Consider the following 23,032-nt stretch of genomic DNA (forward strand, 5'->3'; position numbering starts at 1 on the left):
ATCGAACCTGCATCCCCTGCATTGGAAGGTGGATTCTTAAGCACTGGGCCACCAGGGAAGTCCCTGCCTACTCAGTCTTAAACTGCTTCTGACCATCCAGATGTGGTTGGGACCTTGTGTTTAATGGTCTTGTATCAGCCTAGTTTCCTTGTGTAGAACTTGTCACTGTTGATAGTCAGATATCCACTGATGGACCTTCTCCAGAGGCAGAAATGTCTGCTTCACTCATCAGGACACCACCAGTGCACACTCAGTGAGCTTTTTGATGGAGTGTTGTAAATGTGTGTGTGGTATTAAACGTAGCAAGAGGAGACCACTCAGCATGGTCATATTGTTCGGTTTTCTCCTTGCAGGACACGTAAGAGTAAATCTACAGGAGCTGGTGTCCAATGCTACTTTATTGCAAGGAATTAATATGGTAAATGTTTTCAAGCCCAATGAGGTATTTCAGAGGTGTGCTGAGCTCACCTGCTGGATCAACGCAGCTCTGAGGGGCAAAGGCAGCCGGAAACAGCTGGTACATTGCAGAAGTCACCTATCTGTTTTGAAGACGGAAGGACAGATGGTCATCATGCTGGTTCCAGGCTAAAGTCAGAAAGAAATCAGCCAGCCGGTAGTGCCAAGAAAAAGCCCTAGCTCATAAGAGATGCTCAGTAGACATTTGAATAAACGAGACCCTTTGAACTCATCTCTGCAGCAGAACAGCTGTCACAAGGCTCAGAAGCTTCACAGGCAGGAGAGTTCTCATGGGCAAACTGAGTGTCATTTTTCAAAACCTAAGGCATCTGTTTCCTTGGTTCGCAGGACATAGGGTATGGAAGCTGTGCGTGGGCGAGTACACGCAGAGGGCCAGCCGGGCTCAATGACAGCCTCAAGAGGTCACCAGGTGGAAGGTTTTCAATTTAAAAAATTTTTCTTAATAGAAAAACATGAATATCTGCTACCATTTGGGGGTGGGAGTGGAGATGGGGCAAGGAATCTTATTCCTCAAGGTAGTAATTGAAGAATTCAGTTCACTGCATCATCTCTATTGCTTTTCTTTTTCAAAATTTATTTATTTGGCTGTGCTGAGGCTTAGTTGCAGCATGTGGGATCTTTAGTTGTGGCAGGTGGGATCTAAGTCCCTGACCAGGATTCGAACCCAGGCCCCCTGCATTGGGAGCTCAGAGTCTTAGCCACTGGACCACCAGGGAAGTCCCATTCCTATTGCTTTCCTCCTCCGTGTTATCATTTGTTCAGGTCAGTATCCAATATGTACTATCATCTCTATGTAAATATTAGAGTCGCTTATTAGAGTGAACTCGTAACTACAAACAACTCCTGTAGTTTCTTTTGGTTTTCACTGAAGTCAGTAACATGCATAATTTTTAAAAATTTGCTCACTTGTCTTTGTAGCTAATTGCTCTTACATTTGTCCAATAGCTTTTCAGTAAAGTCTCCCACAAGCCAGTCCCATCAGATAATCAGAGCTCTCATTTTTCATTTGGACAAATTTCTCCTGGGGATCTCCCTTCACCTTGAAACTCCTTCTACCTTTCTGTTGGGCTGAATGTCTTATTCCCTGGATGCTTTATCTTCCTCTTTCTTGGTTTCCTCCCTCACTTGGGGTAGAGCAAGTTCCCCAGTAGTCTCACCAGGTGAAAAAGTAGGGAAATAACATTCAGCGCCGTGCTGACGGTCATCACCATGCCTGTCTTTTGAGTCACTTGGCTCCAATCTGACTTGGTTACCATCTGTGCCTGGGGTGCCTATCGTCTAGATTTCCCCTCCTCTGGGGGCTTACCGCAGTTCTGTTGGCTTACTCTTTTGTTCCTCTTTTAGAGTTTATGCCCTCGTTTTGTTGGGTCATATCCTTCAGTAGACTCCTGAGAAAGAATGTGTGGAAGGTGGATTTTTTTTTTAAACGTTGCGTATCTGGGGGAAAAAAAATGTGTCTGCCTCTTGCTGTTCATTGGTAATTTTCCTGGGTCATTTCTGGGTTAGAAATCACTTTCCCATCTGAAACCATTTGGCATTATTTTCTAACATCCTATCTGCTTTTGGAAAAGGTGAAAAGCCATTCTGGTTTCTGATCCTTGGTGGGTCTTTGGTCGTTTGAAGCATCTTCTCTTTGCACCTGAGGTTCAAAGATTTCATGCTAAACCTCGATTGAGTCTGTTTTCGTCCATTGTGCTGGGTACTCAGGGGAGCCCCTTCTAGGTGGACATTCATCCAAGCTTCAGAAAAATATGTTACTTTTGTCTCCTTTCGTATTCATCTCATTCTGATGAAAGTTTTAAAAGGGTTTGGGAAAGGAACAAAATTAGATTCATGTGTTCATTTTGACATCTTTCCCCCCAAACCTAAAATATACACCAAAGCTATAGGAATTGGCACTGGCATAGAAGTGCCAGGTGGAGGCAATAGGGCTTCCCTGGTGGCTCAGCGGTAAAGAACCTGCCTGCCCATGCCGGAGACACAGGATATGCAGGTTCAATCCCTGGGTCGGGAAGATCCCCTGGAGGAGGAAATGGCAACCTGTTTCAGTATTCTTGCCAGGAAGATCTCATGGACAGAGGAGCCTGGCAGGCTAAGGTCCTTGGGGTCGCAAAGAGTTGGACACGACTGAAGTGACTTCACACAGCACAGAGCAGTCAGTGCAGATGAGTGGAATACAATAAAGACTTCAGACACTGACCCAGTATGTGAGAAGTCACCAGTATGTGATAACAGGTCACCTGACCATTTGCTAGAAAGAAAGAAAATTGGACCTTTTTCACCCCATTTGTAGAACTCAGTTCTAGTTTGTTTAAAGATTAATAAGCAAACACACAAAGCTCTCAGAAAATATCAGAGAATGTTTTTATGGTATTGGTGCTGAGGAAGCCCTTCCTAAGCACATAGGAATAAAAGAAGGCTCAAAGAGTGACCTGTTAATTGTGTAAAAATTTAAACTCTCATGTGACTGAAGACTGAAGTTAAAAAAAAAAAAAAACTGGATAGGAAAAGATTGCCATATGTGTTGCTGGTTACCATTCCTGTTATGTAAAGATTTCTACAGATCAGTAAGGACATGATTTTGTAAAAATACCAGTAAAACAGAACACTTCTAGTTCTTCCACCCTCGTGACTGATCAGGAAAATGCAAACGAAAATAAGAAGGATACTGCACATCTGTGGTTCTTCGTGTGCAGCCTGGACCAGCAGCACCATTTGGGAATTTGTTGGAAACGCAGATTCTCAGGTCCCTTCCTGGATCTACTACTGATCACAAACTCTGGCACGAAGCCTCTTCACCCGAGGGTTAGTGAGCCTTTCAGGTGATTCTCTGATGTTTGAGAACTGGTGCTGTGAAAACACAGTGGTCGGTGTTGTGGATGAAACTCACGTTGCTGAGTGAGAGAAACCAAACATGGGAGTGTGGACGATAAGATTGCATGCCTTTGAAGTTCCAGACCAGGGATGATGGAAACCAGGGGAATTGCTACCCTCAGGGGAAGGAAGACGTTAACTAGGAGTGAGGGTGAAGCCCCCAGGAGCTCTGTTTCTTGAGATGGTTGCTGGTGACACAGGTTAGTCCAGTTTGTGAAAATTCATTGAGCTGTTCGCTTAGGATTCGTGCACATTTCTCTGTGCTGTACTTCAGCCAAGCAGTGAAAGGCAAAACATGAGATCTCTCTCTCTCTTTTTTAAAATCAGGTTTTTAATCATTTAAGACCTGGGCATTTAATGAGGTTGGAAAGGAACAGCAGGCATGCTCTCATGAGAAGATGAGTTAGCACAAGATTTTTGATGGCTAATTTGACAGTACCTCTGAAGCTTAAAATAGTCTAGAAATTGCATTTCTAAGACTATTATCGGGGAACTCGGGTTTGCAGGGGTATACATTCTATAAGAATGTTCCCTGGACATGTTTTGTAGAAGCATAAAGGTGACAACTTAGATTTTTCTCCATAGGGAATAGGTTCCATGAATTATGGAAAACCGGGCAGCTGTTAGACTCGACACAGATCTAGAAGGAGGGCCTCCGTGGTGCGGCTGACCGGAAGGCAGAAGGTATAGGCACGACGTGCCGAGCAAGCCATATTTTTAAAGGAAAAAGAAAAGGATTTGCAGGTGGTAATGATAGTGATAAATGCAAGCAAAAGAAGTTAACGGTAGACATAAAATTTTTATGTTGGTTTCTCTTGAGAATTTACAACTGGTAGCTGGGGGTTATAACTTCTTTGTATGCTTTATATATGCTTTGCCTACTGCTATGTTTATTTTTGCCTGCATTTATCACTTTCAAAAGTTTTTTTAGGTCTCAGATTTACCATTCCAAAAAAAGTGTTAGCCTAAAATAATGCTTGTCAGTAAAAAACAAACAGTATTTTTGAAGTCTAAGCAAATAAAGGTGTAGAGTTTGTCTTAAATACACACACACACACACACACACACACACACACACACACACAAGTCAGTAAAAAACAAACAGTATTTTTGAAGTCTAAGCAAATAAAGGTGTAGAGTTTGTCTTAAATACACACACACACACACACACACACACACACACACACACACACACACACACACACACACACACACACACACACACACACACACACACACCACCAGGAGATGAGCATTTTTGTAGAGTGGTTTTCGTCAGCATTGGTTATAGTAAGAGACAAAAGTTTGCTTCTGGGTGTATTTCAGTTGCCTAAGAAATTCACTTGAGTAGGAATTTTCTTGAAGACAATTTTCAAGAAAACTGTCTTTTCTTGACAGTTCTTTTCCCATGTTTGCTGTTGAGATCTTGGGTCAAAGATTCCTACTCTTTGACAGACAGCTCAGTTAGAGATATCGTCCTTGTCTGTAAAAGATGACCACTGCTAGCACATTAGAGCATCTCTGGACAGTGGACTCCATCTGCTTTTAATAATGAAAAGCATTTTCACAGCCTGCGTAGCTGGTTATGAGCTTATCCTGGCAACTCTTAAACCCTTGCATGCTCCTGGAGAGATACCAGCCCCATTAGCAGTGGCTCCTCCCATGGTTATTTCCTGGGTGAATCCTCAACAAAGGACCCTTCCCACCCCTTCAGTTTGAATCAAGAAGCCCTTGATGCTATTTCAGATCCTGCCATGCCAGATGACATGTGTTACCTGTCCTATTGATACAATGGAATGTCACATCTGTGTGTGTAGATTACCTGTCAGTTATGATGAATTCTGTTCCATAACCTCAGGGGTGGGAGTCTTGACACTTTCTGGAATTTTATCCTGTTTGATTCTTGTTTGCTTTCAATAAATTACTTTGCCACAGGTGTGAGCCCCAAAGTACATAAACACTTCTTTGGATTCACATACGACATCAGGCAGATAAAAGAACCTCAACTTTCAGCTCCAAGGAAGGAAAGTAGCAGTGTTGCGAGTCTACTCTCTGCTCCCAGTGTAGAAACTACGACAGGGAGGTGGGCTTGTCTCCATGAGCACTTTCAAAGGTCCCCTGGAAACCTGTCTTAGTGATGCTCACTAAGTAATGCTCACAGGAAGTCTTCCTTCCTAAAGCAGGGCCTGAACTCTTCCCCTGGACCATCCACTTCTAATCCCATCCTGAGGTCCCAGACTCGCTCCAATGGGATAGGTTGTAACCTGAGCCCAGGTCAGCCCTGTTAACCTCTTCCTGTATTTCATCTTTTCAGCTGAGGAGGTGACGTAATCCACTGGGGAGTTTTTCCAGAGACCCAAGTGTAATTTCACTTTATCACAATCCAGTCTATCAAATCCGTGAAGGTCCTAACTCCTTCTGAAATTTGCCTTGAATCATTCACTTCCCAGTACTCACCAGCGTCTTAGTCTTAAACACATCATCATCTTCTTCCACGTGGATTATTAAAACAGTCTCTGAATTTGTCTCTCCACCCCCCACCCAGCCACCTACATACCCGTTCTTGCCATGCAGCCAAAGCGATCTTAACAAAAACTTAACCTGTTCATATCGTCTTGCTCAAAACCCTCCCTTAGCTCTTAGGATAAAGTCCAAGGCCCTTAGGTGTCCCAGCCCACAGAATCTTACCGTCGCCAAGCCTTCTAACATCTTGTACCCATGCCCTAACATCCTCCACTTTTCTACAGGTTCTAGAAGGCCCTTCCCCTGCAGCTCTCTGCTCACATCATGCCCTCTGCCTGGGACAGCATCCTCCCAGCCGTCTTCCTAGCTCTTAGTGGGTCTACAGGCTCTTCCTTAGCATGGCCCCCTCTGATACTTGCCGTTCCTGCCCACAAGGTCACAGCCCCCTGTTAGAGACTCTGGTCACACCCTTTATTTCCTTCATAGCATTTTCACAACTGTAACTGTTCATATATCTCCCTTCACGAGACTCTTAGGTGGTGCATGAGCAGGTCTGTTCAGTTTCTGCCTGGCTCTGTCCGCGGGGCCCGTGAGCAGGAAGCCTGGCCCGTGGCAGGTGCTCAGGTGTCAAGGCCGAATGGCCAGAGTGATCAGAGTCCGTTTTGTGTCACATCCCAAGGAGAGAGCTGAGACGGGAAGGAAGCTGGTTGCTGCGAGGCATACAGCAGCCAGCGCCCATCCCAGGTACCTGATACTGTCTCCTGGGGATAGGGTTCTGATGCCAACTTTCCTGTGACTCAGGAAAGAAGTCCTCCTGGGCCCTGGAAGGTGCTGGGTGGGACACAGACACTTCGTTGTGGCCTCCCTCCTTGAGAGCCAGAAATCCCACAGCGTGGATCAGCATCCTTTCTTCTCCCAGTGCTGACGTGACAGAGCTTTGGTCTGGTCCTGCCCTGCAGCAGCGGTGGAGTCGGGTGACTGTTGCTGGAATAAACCCACGGCTTGTTTCTTGTTCCCTTGATGGGTGTCGGGAACAGATTCCAACCACAGATGTGTGTTGTTTTGTCCCTCTTTATTAATGCTAATATTTGTTGATTAATTTATTCGTTCATTCATTTATGCATGCATGCATGCCGCACCATGAGACTTGTGGGATCTTAGTTCCCTGACCAAGGATTGAGCCCAGGCCCTCACTGTGAGAGTGCCGAGTCCTAACCACTAAACTGCCAGGGAATTCCAGGGCTGACATTTAAAAATCAAGATTATCAGCATGTACAAACTTGAGTTTCTGTGTTCTCCTGGGGGCAGGCGGGGAGAAAGATCGAGAAAACCAGCCCACAATTGGCCGGAGCTGGGCAGAGACAAGGCATGGGCTTCCTGTTTGCCCTGGTCTCTGCCCAGCCTGCTCTGGTATTTGCAGGAATGTGAGTTTGCGCCCAGTCACATTTGTTACATGTATCCATGTGTATGCTTGCAAGTTGTAGTTGACACTTTGTTTTTTTCTCTGCCTCCACGTCCTCCTCTTTTGTTTTCTCTTCCATCTCCCTTTTCCTTCCCACTGCCTCTCCCGTTTGACAGGTTCTGGGACTGCTGGTGTGGACGCTCATCGCTGGAACGGAGTACTTCCGGGTCCCTGCCTTTGGCTGGGTCATGTTCGTGGCTGTGTTTTACTGGGTCCTCACCGTCTTCTTCCTCATCATCTACCTAACGATGACCTACACCAGGATCCCCCAGGTGCCCTGGACCACGGTGGTAAGCAAACCATGAGTGTTCTTCCTGTCCATTGCCCCTTAGGTGGGATGGAGTTTAGTCCTCCAGTCAGTTTGGGATTGTCTCTATGCCAGTAAAGCAGAGGGCAAAGCCAGGGAGAGCCCAGCACTGATGTTTTACACCTGCGTGTGGAGCATCATGTTGGAAGGTCCAGGAATTCCTTTTAGGCCAAGTAGCAAAGCGGTCCTCAGAAGACTGAACCAAGAGAAGCTCTGTTCTCCTGTGTAACCTCTTGTTTTATTAATTCTCAATAAACAGTGACACCTGGATACAGGTGTGTCAGGACACAGCCACAGTAGATCTTCATCCTTCCAACCCCTTCTCATGTCACGGCTTGAACTCTTTGGGCAGCAGAGTTCTTTGATATTGAGATGCAAAGAGTGAGAATGAAAAATGAAAAGCACTGTTAGAGCAACTAGGTGTGCTCACATTTGGGAGCAGGAGTGGTCAAAAGTGACTGGATAGTGATCCTGCCTCCATGCGGGATGCAGATAACAAAGGGAAACAGAGTCTGGAGATGCGGGCTGTGGATAGGTAAGAAAATGTATAGATTACAGAACCTTAGTCTGCTTGGACGCCAGAACAATACCCTAGACCTTCAGTGACAGAAACTTCTTGCAGTTCTAGAGGCTAGACGTCTGAGATCAGGTGTGAGTAGAGTGGTTTCTGGGGCGAGCTCTCCTCCTGGCTTGCAGACGCCTGCCAGTCTTGCTGTGTCCTCACATGGCAGAGAGAGAAAGAGAGGATGTGAACTGCCTTTCATTTCTTAGAAGGGTGCCAGCCCTTTCAGGTGGACCTCACCCTCATGACCTCCTCTGACCCTAAATACCTCAAGGCCCCTTAACCGAATACTATCGCATTGAGACTTAGGGCTTCAGCATATGAATTTGGGGGAAAACATTCAGTCCATAATATTCTGCCCACCCAAATCACACCCATCTCACATGCAAAGTGCACTCATGCCATCTCAACGTCCCTTAAACTCATTCCAGCGTCAACTAAAATGTGGCTCCAAAGCCTCTTTTGAGGGGCTTCCCTGGTGCTCCAGTGGTTAAGACTTCACACTTCCAGTGCAGAGGACATGAGTTTGATCCCTGATCAGGGACTTAAGCTCCCTCATGCCGCACGTGCAAATAAATACATAAAAAAGATAAATCAGACAGGTGCTAATCCTGCTTAAAAAACAAGCAAACCCCCCCCCCCCCAAACCAAAGTCTCCTTTAAATCTTACCTGTGTCAGATATGGGTGAGACTTGAGGTACAGTTCACCCTGAGGCAAAATTCCTCTCCCGCTATGAACCTGCGAAGCCAAGCAAGTTGAGTGCGTCCAAAATACACTGGTGGGACAGACACTCCCGTTTCAAAAGGGAGAGACAGGAAAGAAGGAAGGGGTGACAGGTCTCCAGCAAGCCCAGAAAGTTACAAGGCAAATTCCATCTGATCTTAAGGCTCCATCATAATCCTTCTTGGTTCAGTGCGCTATCTTCAGGATCCATGGGGAGAGCACGGTCACCCCAGTGCCTCTGCAGGGTGGCCTCCCCCTGGGACACGGCGTGGGGACATGCTGGATCACAGGAACCAGAGAGGCAGCCCCACCCTTTGAAACGGAGGAGGAGCCAGCCTGCCCAGTGGGCCCATGACAGCAGTGCCAGCCCTGATGATCTCTGAATCACCTTTCTTTTTGTGAAAGATAAAGCTGTGTCACAGTCATATAGTTCTGTGGTTCTGTCCTGCAGAATCCAAGAAGTTCAGCACCCCTCCTTCATTTTGGCCTATCTCCATTCCTTCTGTTCAAACTGGCAGTGTTTCTACTGGTATAATCCCTTACTTATTCATGGCTTCTACTGAGATTATTATTCAATTGCTGAGTCGTGTCTGACTCTTTGTGACCCCATGGGCTGCAGCACGCCATGCCTCCTTGTCCTTCACCATCTCCTGGAGTTTGCTCAAACTCATGTCCATTGAGTCGGTGATGCCATCCAACCATCTCATCCTCTGTTGCCCCCTTCTCCTCCTGCCTTCACTCTTTCCCAGCATCACGGTCTTTCCCAGTGAGTCCATTCTTTGCATCAACTTCAGCATCAGCCCTACCAATGAATATTCACGGTTGATTTCCTTTAGGATGGACTGGTTGGATCTCCTTGCAGTCCAAGGGACTCTCAAGAGTCTTCTCCAACACCACAGTTCAAAAGCATCAATTCTTTGGCGCTCAGCTTTCTTTATAGTCCAACTCTCACATCCATACATGACCACTGGAAAAACCATAGCCTTGACTAGACAGACCTTTGTTGACAAAGTAATGTCTCTGCTTTTTAACACACTGTCTAGGTTGTTACAGCCGCACTCTAATTCTGGTTCCAAAATCTGCACCCAACTCTCTGTCCCAAATTCTGTATTCATCAGAGTTCTCTAGAGAGATAGAAGTAATAGAATGTTTGTCTATATAAAAAGATTTGCTCTAAGAATTGGCTCATGGGCTTATGGAGGCTAAGACATCCCAAGACCTGCAGACAGCAAGCTGGAGGCCCAGGAGAGCTAATAAGCCTGAGAACCAGGAGAACTGCTGGTGTAAGTTCTAAGCCCAAAGCTAGCAGGTTTGAGACCCAAGAAAACCTGAAGTTTCAGTTGAAGTCCAAAAGCAGGAACAAAGACTGGTGGTCCCAGCTCAAGGCAGTCTGGCAGGAGTTCCTCTTACTCACAAGAAGGCCAGCCTTTTTTTGTAGTCAGGCCTTTTCTGACTAGGTGAGGCCCACCCATAGTGGGAAGGGCAATCTGCTTTACCTGGTCGGTCTACTGATTCAAACATCGATCTTATCTAAAAACACCTTGATACACATCCGGAATAGTGTACCAGCACAAGTTAACACGTCAGATTAACCATCCCAGCACTCTGTGATACATACTAACGCGGGGGGATGTACCAAGTGGGATGCCCACGTTTGTATTTGGGGAAGCAGATTGACTCCTACCTCTTTACCCAAAAACAAAAGTGAGGGTTCCCCATAAAGACCTTCAAGAACCGGGTGCAGTTTCTGAGAGTTAAGTCCATCGTGGTTCGACACAGGCCTGGGGCAATGGAGGCAGCCCTGTTGGAACTGGCACCCTGCTTCCCAGGCAGGCGCAGGAAAGACTGCCTCATTTGGATGAGGGAGTCATGGAAGGCTGGCACCCCGAAGTTGTGGCAATCACAGGTGAGGGGCAATCACAGTGAGTTGGGGAAATTTAAGGAAAGCTGTTTTGGAGGAAGAGGAGTCTTGAACCAGGTCTTGAGGAAAATGCTTGAGTGCTGGGAAGAAGATGAGCCTGGAAAAGGTAACATGGGAGCCAGCGGTCCAGATGTGGGAATGGGCAGGACCCTGACTTCCACCTCTGCCCAGGTGTCAGTTCCGAGCCGATGCTCTGAATCAGAGGCTGGCAAACTTTCTCTGTCGCAGTCATTCAGCTCTGCTTACCATGGGAGGGCTGCCTTAGAGACTTAGTAAATGAACAAGCATGACTGTGCCCCAGCAACACTTTTTTACATAAAGACTGGCAGGTAGGAGACTTCCCTGGAGGTCCAGTGGTTAAGACTCACTGCTCCCAATGCAGGGGGCATGGTTTTGATCCCTGATTGGGGAGCTAAGATCCCCACATGTTGTGAGCGGTGCAGGCAAAAAAGTAAAAACAAAAACTGGTAGACTGAGTTTCTCTGGCCTTTTCACACGTGGGTGAGCAGCCCTGACAGGGAGGCGATGGTCTTTCTTGATGCGACAAAGGGATTAAACACTTCTGAAGGGACTCCCAAGTCTCGTTCTGCTGACTGCTAATCAGGATTCTTTATCTTGCTGACCTTCAGCCTAGAGCATCAATCAGTCTCTTTCTCTCCTCCAAGCCTAAGATTCGTTCATTGATCTATTACATTAAAAATTTAAAACATTGCCTGTAATGTTACTTTTTTTTTTTTTTTTACTTGTTTAATGATGCTTCCTTCTGAAACTCCCTGGTTTTAAAATGCTCTGATTTGCATTTTCAGAATTTGTCATCATGAGGCATGTCCCCATTCTACCATAAGGAAGCTGAGGTTTGAAGCCTCCTAACTGCACAGGTTCACACACAGCTGGGCCCATGTCTCTCGACTTCCACCCAGCAGTTTTTTTCTGCCGTCATCCTGCTCTGGGTGTTTCTCTGCCCGAGAAGTAATTAGAACCCTGGCCAGCAGCCAGGAGACCCCTTCACATCAGGAGCTGCACACTCACATGTGTGAAGAGACCAGAAGGTCAGACGAGTGAGTGTAAACTCAGTATGGAAGCCTTGCCACCCAGACCCACAGACTTAAACAACTGCAGAATATTCTTCAACTAGAAATAAGCTGTGTTTTCAGGATCACTGGGTCTTCTGTTGTTGGCTTTTTCCCCCTCCCTGGAGAATCCAGAAGTCTGGGTTTCTGTTTCAGCTCCCCTATTTTGAAGATGTTTGCAGCCAAATTTTGAAAATTTCATGTACTGCCAGTAGGTGCTAATAAAGATCAGGTATGTCTGGCTTCTAGTTGGGATATTTTATTTGCTGCTCTCATTGAGGCGCCCTTAGGCAAACCCTCATGCCTGTGTGAGTGGAGGAAGTAGCACGCTCCAGGGACCCCCTAGGCGCCAAGGGGCCGCCTTCTCATTAGCCTTGTCCCCTACCTTCTTCCTGCGTCCACACGAGCGCCTTGCCAAGTGCGATTTTAGCTGCTTCTGGGGTCTGGGGGTGCCCAGACCTTCCCAGGCTCCCTAAACTCTCTACACTTCTGCTTCCCAGGGTCTGTGGTTTAACGGCAGTGCCTTCGCCTTATACCTCTCAGCTGCTATTGTGGACGCATCTTCTGTCTCCCCGGAGAGAGACAGTCACAACTTCAACAGCTGGGCGGCTTCATCGGTGAGTGAGCCTGTCATGGGGTCTCCTTCTCCCTGAGGCCAGCTGCGGATCAGAGGGAAAAGGACAAAGTTACCTGCAGGACTTCCCAGGGGGCTCAGCAGTAAAGAAACCGCCTGCCAGTGCAGGACATGCAGGAGACGCGGGTTTGATCCCTGGGTCGGGAAGATCTCCTGGAGATGGAAATGGCAACCCACTCCAGTATTATAGCCTGGAAAATCCCATGGACGGAGGAGCCTTGTGGGTTACAGTGCATGGAGTCACGAAGAGTCGGACATGACTGAGTGACTGAGGAGAGCACATCTGTAGGGAAAAGCATCACCTGCCAGAGGGACTCCTTGGCAATGAACTTCTGCTTTGAGTATCATGGGGCCTTCTGATGGTCTGGAGCGTGAAGAGGCTGAAATAGTGCACTGGAGTGAAAGCCAAACTCTGGAACAAAATAAGTATTTGTGGGAGAAAAAACATTTGAGGCCTTCTAAGAATAATTCTACTGCCTACAGCATCAGCTGTGGGGAGAGACAGAAGATGGGCACTCTAGGATTCTGTTTAAGTGGGAATTGTTGTTTACGCCCTAACAATGCCTGGAGGGATCCTAGCGGAGGTTCCTTCCAGGGACTGTGATGGACCATGAGGGGTGTGGGATGAGAGGCTTCTGCTTTTTAATTCAGGTACTTCTGTACTTTTGGCATTTTTGAATTGTGTGTATTTTTCAAATTTAAAGAACTAATTTTAAAAGTTTCTCTGAGATTGGCCTTAAAATATTTCATCAGCATCAGAAGTGTTAGGGGGAGTGGGCAATTAGACAGGAAGGCCAGCCGGATGATGTTAAAGCTGATGGGTGATACAGGGCTGTTTATTGTACCAGTGCTTTAAACTTATATTTCACAATCTCTGCATGCATGCATACCAAGTTGCTTCATTCATGTCTGACTCTTTGCGACTCCATGGACTGTAGCCCACTAGGCTCCTCTGTCCATGGGATTCTCCAGGTAAGGATGGAGTGGGTGCTTTACCCTATTTGAAGGTAAACAGCATGAGTCCACATGAGATTAAAAATCACGGTCTGTTGTAGTTAACACAGACAGCAAGAATCAGCTGGGTAGTTGCAAACTATTATCTATAGGATGGATAAACAACCAGGCCCTACTGTATAGCACAGGGAACTATATTCAATACCCTGTGATAAACCATAAAGGGAAATAATATGAGAAAGAATATATATCTAGAGAGAGAGAGAGAGATATATACAAGTCTTCCCAGGCAGCACTAGTGGTAAAGAACACTCCTGCCATCACAGGAGATGTAAGAGACCCGGGCTCGATCTCTGGGTTGGGAAGATCTCCTGGAGGAGGGCAGGGGATTGGAGTAAAACTACAGGCTTCCCAGATAGTTCCAAGAAAGAAAAACAGCCCAAATCCATTCCAGAAGGAAGGTAATTGAACCAATAAAGCAGTTTTAGATGAGAAAACTTGGAGTCAAGGGATGCTGTAAGTATGTTATTCAATGGAAGTGAAGTGATAACTTTTGCTAATGAGGATGCATCCTAAACCCTCTTCCTGTTGTGTTTTGTTTTTGCCAGTTCTTTGCCTTCCTGGTCACCATCTGCTACGCTGGAAACACATATTTCAGTTTCATAGCTTGGAGATCCAGGACCATACAGTGATTCACCATTCTGAAAATTAAAAAGGGGAAAAAAAAAGGAAGACTCACTGTAAACAAACAAACAAACAAAAAACAAACCTGTAGGTATAATGTATATTTCCAGAGATTTGTATTTAACTAATGTTTTTATATACTTAGTTAAATTTGCTCACACTGGTTTGTTACAATTAAACTGGATACTTATTTGCTGTAGCTTCTAATGAACTCTTAACTATTGTTGCTGTCTTCATAGACCTTATTTTCTTAGGCAACATAGAAAGAGAAGAACTGCTGATAGAAGAATGCATCAAGTTTATAAACCGAACTTTTAAAAATGCTAGATTCTTTTTTGATTAAATGTTGAAGAATCCAGGGTAACATGGTGTCTCATTCAAGAAAGGAGACCTTTTGCTGAAGCCTGAGACTGGGGGCTGCAGGGAGTTCTTCACCCCAACAGGGCTGCCCAGGGTTGACAGTGCCAGCAGACACTGTCCACAGGCCAGTGGCAGAGCGATCCATCTCCCCAAGCCTGGGGGTCACTGGCATCCATGATTCTCACACGCTGACTGGTTGGCACCAAAAGCCTCGAATGAGCCACTGACCTTGGAGTTTAGTAATGAGCTGCCCTTAAATGATGCTCTGAGCACAGTGGGTGATGCGCTGGTGGTTTGGTTTTCTAACACTGATTAAGATAAACTCGTAACCATTAAAAGAATAAATATTTGCGTACACCTTCAAAGCATCCTGCTGACCCCAGAGACCATATTGAGCGGAACATGTGTGACCCAAAGGTCCCAAAGCTCTAGGCTCCAGCCTGAATAATTTGTAACATTGTTATCAGCTCTTAGGAGCCAGTAGGAAGATGCCCATTTGGGAGGCAGATGTGCACTCAGAGGAAGTGTTCTCGGGCAGGATGGCTCTTGCTGGCACGGCAGTGTTATCTTGGGTGATTTTTCAAACTGAGCCTCTTTTGAAAAACAAAAAACCACAGAAACGTTAGTGTAGTTGATGAGCAGGAGAGGGTTCAGCCGAACACTCTGTGGACGTGGCCCCGTGGCCCCCGCCGTTCTGCTCGTGTGGCGGTGCCGTTTCTTTCTGTTTTGTGGTGTTGGTGCTGATTTGCCTGTTCCTCTAATTCCTCGCCCGAGCTCTGTCTCCCCCAGTATAAGCAGGAGAGTTGGGATTTCTCCAGTATCTAATGACACCCACCCCAGACCTTTGAAAGGCACAGTGAAGAATGTTCTTGGCTTGTGGGGCCCAAGTGGTTGCAGGGAGGGAGGGGGGTGTTGGGGGCACGGGAGGCCTGAGTCCCACCTGTAGTCTCGATGCTTCGGCTTCTGCAGCTCCCACCGGCAGGTGCCTGGGGCTGCCCACGATCTTTCTGGAGTCTGGTTCCCAGGCATCACCCGGACAGCCTGCGACTTGCTGGTTTTGCAGGAGAAGCTGAAAGAACTAGTCAGGGTTTGTGTGTGCCACCTCTCTGTCCATCTTTCCCTCTCACGCTCGCAGGAGCATATTCACCTTCCACATACCTTCCGTGCATCAGTTTTTCTTAAATTTAAATACAGTGGGTTTACAGTGCTGTGTTTTAGGTGCACAACAAGTGATACACTTTAACATATATAAGCATATATATTCTTTTTTTACATTATCTCACATTACCGGGTGGATTTTTAAGTACTTTGTATTGTGGTTAAGTCTCCATGAAAGGCAGAAAAACTGTAACCTAAGAGGTATATTTCTGGAAACAGTCATGAGGAAGAAGCCTGTTTTTATGGTGGTGTGTGTGTGTGTGTGTGTGTGTGTGAGATTTCTACAACTATGGCCACATTTATAGGAAGTAACTTCTGGGGTAAAAGGTTTCGTTAGCCAACTTGAAATAGCCTCCAAATAGACTACAACCAACTGTGGACCTTTCCTAAACTGGCAGCAGCAAAGGGATCAATTTCAAGGGATCAATTTCAAGGGATCAGTGTCTCATTTGTGTCCATGTGGGGTGAGAGGGACTTGCCTTCACATGTTTAATTGTGTCTTTTGAAGCGCATGACCCGTAGTGTTGCCTTGAAAGTTCACCTCCAAAAAACCACCCAAAAACCAAAAAACATTTATTTTTAGCTGAAAGGAAGTTGTTATTTCTTCTTTTGAATGCTGACTTTGTTCATGAATAATTTTTAAGTGTGAGTTTTTAGACAACAAAATGATTCTCTGTTTTTCTGCTGAAGCTGTAAGTTTTCAACTGGGTTTAATTTTTCTCTGGAGAAAGAAGGAAAATGAAAAAAGCAAAGCCACATGCAACATGGCCTGGATAACAAGAAGAGTCGTTTTCTGGGGATGAAAACTACTATTCCAAGTATAACAGAATGTGCTTACACTCTGTTGTCTGCATTCACCTCTTAGCCCTTGCAGAACCATCACGTTCTCTTTGATAGAACCGAGGGAGGCGGGTTTCATTTGACGTGTTTACCCACTCACGAGAAATCAATGAAATGCTTTATGCGTTTAATTTCTCTCTGTGGCTATTTCCAACTCTTAGCCCCACAAGGTAAATGTTTAGCCAATATTTTAAAACTGTAAGAAAATCTAGAGGGAAGAATGTTCGGCATCAGTTACTTTTGTACATTTTTAAATTCTCCCCTCATTGGAGACTCCCCGCAGGGCATCAGTGCTGCACAAGTATGTTAAATACACAAGCTGTCTCTGCATAGAGCACAGACATTTAACAACACTAACTGAAGATGCAGCCCTGGGTAGGAAATCAATGTAAAAGTCTGAACTTCTGTTCCCTAGACAATTCTTAAATTGAAAAGAGATTTTCCAGGAAAACAACAATCCAGGCACACCTCATTTTATTGCCCTTCCCTTTACTACAGTTCACAGATACCGTGTTTTATACAAACTGAAGGTTTGAGGCAACCCTATGTGGGCCAAGTCCATTTTTCCAACAGCATTTCCTCCCTTCACGTCTGTGCCACATTTTGGTAATTCTCCCAGTATTTCAAACTTTCTCATTGTTATGTTTCTCTCTGTGATCTGTGATGTTGCTGTTTGTTTTCAGGCACCACAAACCGTGCCCATATAAGATGATGAAATTAATCCATAAATGTGTGTGTCCCGATGGCTCATTCCCCATCTCTCTCCCTCTCCGCAGGCCTCCCTGTTCCCTCAGACAACAGTATTGAGAGTAGGCCAGTTCATAACCCTGCAATGACCTCTTAAATGTTCACGTGAGAGGAAGAGGCACATGTATCTCAGTTTAAATCAAAAACTAGAAAAAATTAACCTTAATGAGGAAGGCATGTTGAAAGCCCAGGCAGGCTGAAAGCTCAGCCTCTTGTGCCAAACAGCCAAGTTGCAAATGCAAAGGAAAGGTTCCTTACGGAAATTAAAAGTGCTACTCCAGTGAACACAAGAATGATAAGAAAGCGAAACAGCCTAATTGCTGATATGTAAGTTTTAGGGGTTTGTGTAGAAAGAAGATCAAAACAGCCACTTTTCTTGAAGCAGAAAAAAAAAAAAAGCCTAATCCAGAGCTAGGTCCTAACTCGTTTTAATTCTAGGAAGGCTGAGAGAGATGAGGAAGCTGCAGAGGAAAAGTCTGAAGCTAAGAGAGGTTGGTTCATGAGGTTTAAAGAAAGAAGCCGTCTCTTCAAAGTTAGAGGTGAAACAGCAAGTGCTAATGTAGAAGCTGCAGCAAGTTGTACAGAAGATCTAGATAATTCATCAACGTGCTACTCTAAATAATAGATTTTCAATGTAGACAGATCAGGCTTCTATTGGAAGAAGATGCCATCTAGGACTTTCAGAGCTTGAGAGGAGAGGTCAGTGCCCGGCTTCAAAGCTTCAAGGGACAGGTTGACTCTGTCATTAGGGGTGAAACACAGCTGGTGATTTTAAGTTAAGTTTAGTGTTCGTTTACCATTCTGAAAATCCTAGGGACCTTAAAGTGAAAGTGTTAGTCTCTCAGTCTTGTCTGACTCTCTGCGATCACATGAACTGTAGTTCATCAGGCTCATGAAATTCTCAGGCAAGAATACTGGAGTGGGTAGCCATTTCCTCCCCCAGGGGATCTTCCCGACCCAGGGATCGAACCTAGGTCTCCCACCATGCAGGCAGATTCTTTCCTGGCTGAACCACCAGGGAGGCCCCAGGGACCTTAAGGGTTATGCTGTATCCACCCTGCCTGTGTTCTGTAAGTGTTGAACCACAAAAGCTTGAATGACAGCACATCTGTTGACAGCATGGTTTACTGACTGCTTTAAGCCCACCGTTGAGACGTACTGCTCAAAAACAAAAAACAGATTCCTTATTGACAAGGCACCAGGTCACCCAAGAGCTCTGGTGGAGATGAGTATGGGATTAATGTTGTCATGCCTGCTAACACACCTGGTCTGTAGCCCGTGGATCGTGGAGTCATTTCGGCTCATTATTTAAGAAATAACATTTGGTAAGGCTTTGACTGCTGTAGACAGTGATTTCTCTGACAGATCTGGGCAAAGTCGGTTGAAAACCTTCTGGAAAGGACTGTTTTTAACAACTGATGTCATTTAGAGTACTCGTAATTCATAAGAAGAGGTCAAAAGAGCAACATTCCCAGCAGTTTGGAAAAAGTTGATTCCAACCCTCATGGAGGACCTTGGGGGATCAAGGCTTCAGCAGAGGAAGTAACTGCGGATGTGGTGGGAATTGCAAGAGAGCTGGTTAGAAGTGGAGCCTGGGGCCTTCCCGGGCTGGCAGTGGTTAAGACTCCGAGCTCCCAATGCAGGGGACCCAGGTTGATCCCTGGTCGAGGAACTAAGATCTCACATGCCGTGGAGCAGCCAAAACAGAGCCAACCAACAGATGGGCCTGAGTTGCTCCCTCTCCTCTCCTGATAAAACTCTAATGGATGAGGAGTCGCTTTTGGATGAGAAAAGACAGTGGTTCCTTGAGATGGAATCTCCTCCTGGTGAAGATGCTATGAAGACTGTTGAAATGACCACAGAGGATTTAGAATATCACATAAATTCAGTCGCTAAAGCAGCGGCAGGATTGGAGAAGACTAACTCCAATTCTGAAAGAATATGGGTTAAAGCTATCAAACAGCAGTACCGAGTGCAGAAATCGTTTGTGAAAGAAAGAGTCAATCTATGAGGCAGACTTCACTGTTGTCCTATTTTAAGAATAAGACGGCCACCCCAGAATTTAACAACCACCATCTTTATCAGTCAGCTGCCATCAACATCCAGGCCAGACCCTCTACCAGCAAAAAGCTTATGACTTGCTGAAGGCCAGAGGATTGTTAGCGTTTTTTAGCAAAAAAGTATTTTTAAATCAAGTATGTACACTGTTTTTTAGACTAATGCTATTAGTAGACTATAGTATAAACAGAACTTTTATATGCACTAAGAAACCAAAAAAATTTGTGTGACTCTCATTGTTGTTACGGCCCGGGACCAAACCCTCCCGATCTCCGAGGAAAGCCCATATCAGCCTAAATGCACACAGATGAACACTGAAAAAGGGCAACCTGAGAAATAGTTCCTAACTTGGTGTTATGTAAATATTCTGGCTACATTCTACTGCTGAAGTGAATTGTAAGCAGACAGAGGTAAAAGAAGGTAGGTTACTCTTCCAGTGCTGATGACTTTTGGACAGTGAGAAAGATCAGAATACCTGTTGTTAAAAGCAAACTTAAGTATTTAGTTTATATAAAAGAGTATCAGGTCTGAAGGAAAGTGCTTGGCAACCCAGAGGTGATGATTTTTCAGAAACTTTAGGTGAGTGGCAGGAAAGTTGAGGCATTCGTTCCATTTGGAAGGTGTGTTTCATGTCAGTGGCAGGCTTCTTTTCTAGAATAGTCAGAGTAACAGTTAATTCAGGATGTAGCAGACCTTGCTGCTGCATCCTCAGCATCCCTTCTTCCTCTTGTCATCTCACTGCCCTAGTTTTTTTTCAGTATCCACACCACCCACTTACACCCCAGCGACTTCAGGGAAAGCCAGCTCCACTGTGCTCTGGAATGGAGCATGTGGCCAGGGCTAAGCCCATCCCACCCTGGCCACAGCATCTGGCTCAGGCAGGAGCGTGTGACCCAGGCTTGCTGGGGAGTTCTGAGGAAATGTACAAGTGGAAAGTTGTTGACAATTATCTTGTGACCCCGAGGAGGAGCCAGCCATGGGATGAAGGCAACTGGGAGAAAGATGAAGATGGAAAGATGCTTCATGATGACACAGTTGAACCTCCAGCTCCTCCAGCCTAGTGGACAGAAAACATCTGTACTGTGAGAAAAGGAACGAGGTGAAAACTACACAGGCTGTGGGAATGAAGTGATACAACATTTCCAGAAATCTGAGTGTGTGTGTGTGTGTGTGTGTGTATTCACATATCTATATATATGAAGAGTCTTAAAAATATTCATTCCCTTTGATTTGAGGATCCTTCTCTTAGGAGTCTTAAGATTCATGCCCAGAGATGCTAATCCTGGTTTTATGTATAATAGGAAAAATAAATAAATTAGCCTAAAACCCTAACAGTAGGAGAATGATGGGTCAATAAATCATTGAACGAAACTTGATAAATGAATGCAGTACAACCCAAGTTTATTCAGAATCAGAATTGGCTAGCACCATCATTAATGATTTAACTTTGTATTTTTAACACATTTTTTAAGCTGTGCTTGAACTGTGGTTGGTAGGTTGATTACAAAATTGAAAATCAGTTGTTAAAGTGCTGTCTCTTTAAAAATATAGAATGAGGAAAAATAAGCTATACACACACAAAATCAATGCTGCCACAAAAAACTCTATGTGAGGAATTTCTAACAGGAAATGTTTGTGCTGTAACTCAGAGCTTATAAAAGGCAGAGCGAACCAAATTATAAAGGATCATGGGGTGATTTTTAATTTATTTGTTTTTCCTGGAAAAAAAAAATACACAGTGAGCGATTCTGTTCGGACTTAGTTTTAATTTAATGGAACAGTGAAATTGATCTGACCTGTTTGAGAGTCGCGGTTATTGGGCTGCACGGCTGTGCTGCGCTCAGATGTGTCAGACTCTTTGCGACCCCATGGACTGTAGCCAAGTTAGCGGGCCCCCTCACTCTTGTGAGTGCACCACCTAAGCCCTTGCTCCCCAGGGGGCAGCCTTTTGCACCAAGAGGGCATCACATTGTGTAGACATCTCCATCTACTTGGCCACAGGTCTGGTCTGTGGAGCCTCTTAACACGCCAGGCCAGCACACGGCTCTTGTGCTGCCAAGCCTCTTGCTCCAGCTTTTTAAAAAAGAAAAAAAATTTATTTGGCTGCACCAGCTCTCAGTTGCGGCATGCAGGATCTAGTTCCCTGACCAGGGGTCGAACCCTGGGTCCCCTGTATTGGGAGGGTGGAGTTTTAGTCCCTGGACCACCAGGGTAGTCCCTCTCACTCAAGCTTTTAAGTGATCATGATAAAGTGATGAACACAGAGGGGGCCACCACCAGTGATTACTTCTGATCGAGGCTGGGTGGTACGTGGGCTAGCGGCAGTCAGAGAAACCCAGCCCAGTCTCAGCTCCACTGGACTTGGAAACGACAGTGGTTCTCAAACTCTGAAATGCATCTGAATCACGTAGGAGGTTGAGGGCCGACCTTGCCAGAACACAGGTTGTTGAGCCTCATACCCGGAGGTTCTGATTCAGCAGGTCTGGGCAGATGGAGGGAGGAAGCGGTACGAATTTGCATTTCTCACAAGTTCCCAGGTGATGCTGGGAACACACATTGAAAATCACTGATTTAGGAGATTGGTGGCCCCTGGAAGGAAGAGTAATCCAGTGCTGGTTTTTTTCTGCTTCCCTGAAGCCTTCACAGCAACAGAGACCTCTTGTCGGGTCCACAGTGTGTTGTGAACCCTTGGAAAAGCACCACGAAGTGAAGATGTGAAACTAAATAGAAAATGACATGCAGTATCAACTTCATGCCCGTGGCATCTGGAGCTGTCACGGAGCACCTGCATGGCTGTCACGTTGTCACAGCAGCCCTGAGGTGCAGTTATCTTTGTTTTAGAGAATGAAGTGGAAGTACCAGGCTGACCATGACTGTAGTCTAAACAGAAAACAGATATTGGAGGCAGTTTCTTCTTTTGGTCATGAAAATTTTCTAATGTACACAAAAGTTGAGAACGTGGTGTCATGAATCCCCAAATGCTTCAGCTTTGGCAACAATTGGTTCTCAAACTTGAGCGTTCAGTAGAATCACCAGGCAGACTTGTCAAAGCAGAGATTTCATGAGTATCTACATTCTAGAATTATCAAAGGACTTCTCCAGTGGTCCTGTGGTTAAGATGCCATGCTCCCTCTGGAGGGGGCCTGGGATCTTAGTTGGGGAACTAAGATTCCGCATACCACATGGTCCGACTGAAAAAACAATTATCAAGACTTTGCCACGTTGACAGTTCTCTGATGACAGGATAGCACTGGCAACCAGTGATCTCATGGGGTAGGTTTTTGTGTTGTGTGGAAACATTTGGTGGTATAACAAGTGTGATGACTGATACCATCTCCTTTCAGTGATCGTGCTTGCTGATTTTAAAAGTAACCCAGAACGCAGGAAACAGCATCTCTCTTGGATAGCTGTTTGACACCTTCTTCTAGAGATAAATCTATGCTCACTTTGTGACCCAGCCAACCCACTGATAGTTGCCCCACCCACCTGCAGAGAAATGAGGTCTTCTGTCCACCAAACAATTTCACCAGAATATTCACAGTTTTATTGGGTACAATAGGATTTATCTCGATGCATCCCGTCGAGTGAAAGAAGCCAGACAAATGAGAATACTCTGTATTATCTCAAGTATCAAAGCCGAGAAGAAGCAAAACGAATCTATAGCGACAGGAAGTGGGAAAGAGCACAGTGGAACTTTTCCCCCGTGGGCGGCGATTACACAGATGTACACTCACACA

The 23,032-nt window shown here is 45.5% G+C and overlaps 1 protein-coding gene across 3 annotated transcripts in view; it reads left to right on the forward strand.

Annotated features, from left to right (window-relative positions):
* Positions 1-14,493, forward strand: part of CMTM8 (CKLF like MARVEL transmembrane domain containing 8) — a 91,686-nt gene extending 77,193 nt beyond the window's left edge. For 2 of the 3 annotated variants that reach the window (XM_081527093.1, XM_081527092.1), the window contains 3 exons: positions 7,393-7,566; positions 12,361-12,477; positions 14,057-14,493. In XM_081527093.1, coding sequence (XP_081383219.1) covers positions 7,393-7,566; positions 12,361-12,477; positions 14,057-14,140 — 375 coding nt within the window. In that variant the 3' untranslated portion in view covers positions 14,141-14,493. The remainder of the gene's footprint in view (positions 1-7,392; positions 7,567-12,360; positions 12,478-14,056) is intronic. The other variant, XM_081527095.1, reaches the window with a different exon arrangement.
* The last annotated feature ends 8,539 nt before the right edge of the window (positions 14,494-23,032 follow it).

The sequence above is a fragment of the Giraffa tippelskirchi genome, chromosome 9, assembly GCF_054371585.1.
Source record: "Giraffa tippelskirchi isolate mGirTip1 chromosome 9, T2T-mGirTip1v1.2.pri, whole genome shotgun sequence".
Classification (NCBI taxonomy): Eukaryota; Metazoa; Chordata; class Mammalia; order Artiodactyla; family Giraffidae; genus Giraffa; species Giraffa tippelskirchi.